At 38.9% G+C, this 5,841-nt stretch overlaps 1 protein-coding gene across 1 annotated transcript; it reads right to left on the reverse strand.

Annotated features, from left to right (window-relative positions):
- Positions 1–516: 516 nt before the first annotated feature.
- LOC141641430 (uncharacterized) lies at positions 517–5,154 on the reverse strand. Its single transcript, XM_074450090.1, has 6 exons — positions 4,867–5,154; positions 4,200–4,716; positions 3,116–4,110; positions 2,376–3,011; positions 621–1,732; positions 517–544 (listed from the first exon to the last, which is right to left on the reverse strand). The coding sequence occupies exons 1-6, from the start codon at positions 5,152–5,154 to the stop codon at positions 517–519; spliced, it is 3,576 nt and encodes a 1,191-aa protein (XP_074306191.1).
- Positions 5,155–5,841: the final 687 nt, after the last annotated feature.

The following is a 5,841-nucleotide window of genomic DNA, read 5'->3' on the forward strand; positions in this document are numbered from 1 at the left end:
TAAGCCATAATAATTGAGAACATACCAAACCAGCGGCAATATATTCGGCTTCAGCAGTAGATAAAGCGACTGAATTTTGCTTCTTCGACCCCCAAGTAACAATACATGGTCCAACAAACGTAGCAATGCCTGACGTAATTTTTCTGTCAAGTGAACATCCTGCATAATCTGCATCTGAATACCCTATTAGGTCGAAATTACATTCCATAGGATACCATAGATATAAATTCGATGTACCAATTAAATACTTTAATATTCTCTTAACTGCCAACATGTGCGACTCTTTAGGGCACGATTGAAATCGAGCACATACGCACACACTAAACATAATATCTGGGCGACTAGCAGTTAAATAGAGAAGTGAGCCAATCATACCTCGATATGTCGTCTCATCGACAGACTTACCGTTTTCGTCCAAAGTCAACTTCTTATCTGTTCCCATAGGAGTTGGCTTAGAACGACTGTCTTGCATCCCAAACTTCTTGAGTAGCTCTTTAATGTATTTTTGTTGGTGAATCATGATGCCTTCTTTCGTTTGTTGAATCTGTAGACCAAGGAAGAACTTGAGTTCTCCCATCATGCTCATCTCAAATTCGGAGGTCATTAATTCTGAAAAATACTTGCACAAACGATTATTAGTAGAACCAAATATAATATCATCAACATAAATTTGCACAACTAATAGATCAGAATCTTCAGATTTCAAGAACAAGGTTTTGTCGACAGATCCTCTTTTGAAACCACTATCTAGAAGATATTTTGACAATCTGTCGTACCAAGACCTTGGTGCTTGTTTCAACCCATACAATGCTTTGTCTAGTTTAAAAACATGGTTTTGAAACTTGCTATCTAAGAAACCTGGAGGTTGCTCAACAAAAACCTCTTCGTTCAAATAACCGTTAAGAAATGCTGTCTTAACGTCCATTTGAAATAGTTTAATCCCCTTGTGAGCAGCAAACGCTATTAACAGTCTAAAAGCCTCTAATCTGGCAACGGGAGCGAAGGTTTCATCATAGTCGATTCCTTCTTGTTGGTTGTACCCTTGTACTACCAATCTTGCCTTGTTGCGAACTATAACTCCCGTATCATCTAGCTTGTTGCGGAATACCCAACGTGTGCCAATGATGGTTCGATCCTTTGGCCTTGGAACCAAGTGCCATACTTTGTTGCGCTCGAACTGTTGTAATTCCTCTTGCATAGCCACGATCCAATCTGGTTCTGCAAGCGCTTCTTTGATGTTTGCAGGCTCTATATTCGAGAGAAAGGAATAAAACGAGCAGAAGTTGTTAAGCTTCCGACGAGTTTTAACTCCGTCATTCAAACTACCTAGGATCGTATCCATTGGATGTGAACCTTTATATTTCCATTTCTTAGAGGTTGGAGGCACATCGTCATTTGAGCTAGGCTGACCATCTCCTAATGAATGAGTCTCAATCCTCGTTCCCCCTGAGCTTGTGCCTGGGGTTATAGTGGAGTCAGCTATAACTTCAGCTCCACTACTTTGTCTAGAAGTTGAAGTTATATCTTCATTAGGTATAACTTCGGTCTCTGAACGTTTGGATTGAGAAGAGGTTATAGTATCATCAACTATACTCTCCGTTTTCTCTTTATCATTTGAAGGGCATCCTTGTTCATCCTTTGTGCCTTCAATCTCCTTATCCTCGTCATCCAATTCTGGAGGATCCTCTTTAGATAATCTGAAGTCTGGATCGTCCAAATCCTCTTCCTCATCCTGTACAGCTTTATCAAACATGTCATTCTCATCAAAAACAACATGAACACTTTCCTCTATGCATAAGGTTCTCTTATTGAAAACCTTATAAGCTTTGCTATGACTAGAATAACCAACAAACACAGCTTCATCGCTTCGGGGATCGAATTTACTTAATCTATTTTTGCCATTATTATGGACAAAACATTTACTCCCGAAACATCAAAGATGTGCTATGTTAGGTTTTCGACCTCTAAGAAGCTCATAGGGAGTCTTTTTTAGAATCGGTCTAATTAAAGCACGATTATGAACATAGCATGCAGTACTAATAGCTTCTGCCCAAAAGTTACGAGGTAAGCCACTACATAACAACATAGTACGGGCCATATCCTCTAATGTTCGATTCATACGTTCTACGACACCGTTTTGTTGTGGAGTTCGTGGTGCTGAGAAGTCATGCCCAACACCATTCTCTCTACAATATTCTATAAAAGCATGATTATCAAATTCGGTGCCATGATCCGTACGAATTGAAACTAACCTTCATTAATACTACAAATTCATCGAAAGTTTCATCTTTTGAATTGAGAAATATCGGCCAAACAAACCTAGAGTAATCATCTACTAGAACGAAAACATACCTGGATCCGCCTCTACTTCTTACCTTCATTGGGCCACATAGATCCATATGTACAAGTTCCAGCGGTTCTTTCGTACTTACCATTCTCTTAGGTTTGAACGACGATCTTACATGTTTGCAGCGAGCACAGGAGTCACATAGAGTCTCTTGGTCGAATCTGATTGACGGTAGTCCTTCAACCAAATCCCATCTCTTAAGCTTGTTCAAAGTTAGAGCATTAATGTGAGCAAGCCTTTTGTGCCAAAGACAAGGGTCATCAACAGTTACTTTCATACACGTAAACGAGTTAGACGGAACTTTATTCAAATCAAGTTTATAAACATTCTTAACTCGTTGTCCTTCAAGCACAACATTCCTAGTTCCTTCAATTATGATACGACAAGAATCTGAATGAAAGACTACTTTGTTTCCCTTGTCACATAATTGAGAGATACTAAGCAAATTATGCTTGAGACCACTTACTAGGTAAACATCGCCAATAGCACTAGAAGATGATATGCCAACCTTACCGATGCCAATAACCTTACCCTTCTTGTTATCACCAAAAGTGACAAATCCACCATGAAGGGTTCTCTTTGAAAGAAACAGATTTACATTACCAGTCATGTGCCTTGAGCATCCACTATCAAGGTACCATATGTTGTTTTCCTTCAGTACGACCTGCTAGAGAATTAGAGACAGTTTTTAGGTACCCAAGCTAAGTTGGGTCCTTTAACGTTAGTTACTCTATAGACCAAGTCTTTCCTAACCCACACTTGTCTAACGATTTTCTTAATAGACAGTTTAGGTATAGTTCTAGGTTGAGTTTTGGTCTTCTCTATAGGTCTCCTAAAAGGCTGTCTAGGGGGAGCCTTAGTCTTAATAGACTCTGTAGGCTTTGGTGGTCGTTTAGGTGCATCAGCCTTTTTCTTGTACTCGAAACTTCTATCATAATACCAGCGAAAATAATTATTTCGTTCTACTTCAGTATCTGACTTATCTGTAGAAGAATCGATGTCTTCGACAACTATGTTAGACGTGTTAGCGTATTCCGTGTTTTTGCGCAAATCTTGCACACGTTTAACACAGTTATCTTGGACGTGTCCAGAGACACCACAATAACTGCAAATCAAATATTCAGGTAAGTTCGTATATTTTCTCTTCCTAAAATCTTTTTCGGAAGGAGTTTCTTTGCACTTACTATGGTCTCTACGACTGTAGCATTCATATCCTAGACCTTGTTTCAAATTATTATCTGATTGCTCAGTTAAGAAATCTAGGACTTGAGCACTACCTTCCCACTTATCGTGGACTTTCCTAGCATGTAGAAGTAAATTTTTAAGAGATTGGATCTCTTCATCACATTCAGTGTGGTCTTCTACAACTACAAAGCTAATGTCTTTAGAATTGTCATGAAGAACTTGAATCTCTTTTTCTAAACTTTGTACTCGATCTATATGTGATTTCTCAAAGATAAGAGAGTACTTTCTCGATTCTTTCAATTGCTTCTTCAGAGAATCAATTTCCTTTTCTTGATCTAAGATCACGACTTCTCTATTTGTGGCCTTTGTTTCAAGACGCTCTATGACTTTCTTCAGCTCTAGGGTTTTAGCATCATTAGCTATAACCTTGGCTTGAAGATGCTTAATGTTGAGTTTCAGATCTGAGGTTATAGCGTCATGGGCTATAACTTTAGACTCAAGAATCTTCTTCTCAGCATTTGTCTTATCTAAAGTTGTATTTGCTTCACTATAACTTTGGATTTGAGCTTTTAGCGTCGCTTTGAAATTATAGTTCTCTTGACAATCTCAAAAATCTGAGCTTTTAATTCATTGATTTCAAGTTCCATCTCATGACTATTCTCAAGACATTGCTCGAAGTGCTTAATAAGCGCATTTTTTGGCAACTTCTTAACTTGTTTCTTAAGTTCGAGAAAGCTTACCTCTTCTTCTTCATCAGATTCAGAGTCCCCTATGAAGCAACACACGGACTCCAAGCTTTCTTTATCGTTGTCGTCGTCTGATCCATTGTTGCTAAAACACAAGTTAGCAACTTCTTCTTCTTCTGACTCGTCGTCATCCTCTGTTTCGAGATCTCCCCAGCAAGACGCAATCAACACTTGTTTAAACTCCTTCTTAGTCTTGTCACGTTGAGCTTTGTCTTTGATTTTGTCCCATGTGGGACAGTCTTTAATCATATGTCCGGATTCTCCGCACTTGAAGCATCCTCTATTCGCGAACGTGTTCTTAAACTCAGAAGTTTTCTTGTTTGGCGTCTTACCTTTTGAATTAGACGATTTTGTTTGCTTACTTCGAAACACTCTCTTATTTATTCGTCTAGCAAACAAAACGGTTTCCTCTTCAAGGTCTTCACCTTCAACATCATCCTTTGCAGAAGCTTGAAGAGCCAGATTATTCTTCGTAATACTGGGCTCGGCCTCATCGTCATCCAGGACGAGTTCATGAGCCATTAGAGCTCCAATAAGTTCTGCATAGGGCAATGATGAGAGATCCCTACATTCTTCCATGACTGTAACCTTAGGGCGCCATTTCTTGGTAAGACTTCTTAGAACTTTTCTAGCTATATCCTCTGAGCTATAAGTTCTACCAAGATTTTTCAGCTCGTTGATTATCGTTGAGAAGCGCGCCGACATACTATCGAGTGATTCATTCTTTTCTATTTTGAAAAGTTCATACTTTTGAATCAGTAATTCAATGCGGTACTTCCTAACAGCTGACGTCCCTTCATAGGCTAACTCGAGTCCATCCCATATCTCCTTGGCCGAAGAGCAAGATGAAAAACGATCGAACTCAGTCGATACCATGCCGTTTTGTAATAAACTAATGGCTTTTGAGTTTTTCTCTGCCTTCTTGAAGTCGGCCTCGACATAGTCTTCCTCTTTCTTTTCATAGCTAGTGCCTTCAGTCGTACCAACAAGAATTTTATGAGGACCATTCTTGATGATCGTCCAGCACTCCCAATCGTGTCCTTTAATGTAGTGTGTCATCATGTTCTTCCAAAGACTATAATTCTTCCCATCGAAGATAGGACATTTTAAGTACTTGGAATCCATTGCACACGTGTAAAAATAAACAGCGGAAAAATTAAAATAAAAAGTAAAAGGATAGAAGGATCTAACTCTAGCGGTTAGGCAATCAAGAGCACGAGGCTCCGATACCAATTGAAGAGTCTATCCAAGGGCAAATACTTAAGAGGGGGGGGGGGGTGAATTGAGTATTTGAAAAACTATTGCCCACTTTTTATTTCTATGACTATAAAATTAATTACTTAAAGTTTATTGATTAAACTTTAACTAATCGATTAATCAGAGTAAGCGAAACGTAAAGGAAAACACGAAAGTAAAACGTACGAAAGAAAGAAAGAGACACACGGGATTTTGAAGTGGTTCAGCCTCACAAGTCGAAGCCTACGTCCACTATTCTCGATTAATAAATTTAGTACCTTTCTCCGGATTACAAATTTATCAACCCACTCGCACAGCTAACTCTAA

The sequence above is a fragment of the Silene latifolia genome, chromosome 2 (assembly GCF_048544455.1).
Source record: "Silene latifolia isolate original U9 population chromosome 2, ASM4854445v1, whole genome shotgun sequence".
Taxonomy (NCBI): Eukaryota; Viridiplantae; Streptophyta; class Magnoliopsida; order Caryophyllales; family Caryophyllaceae; genus Silene; species Silene latifolia.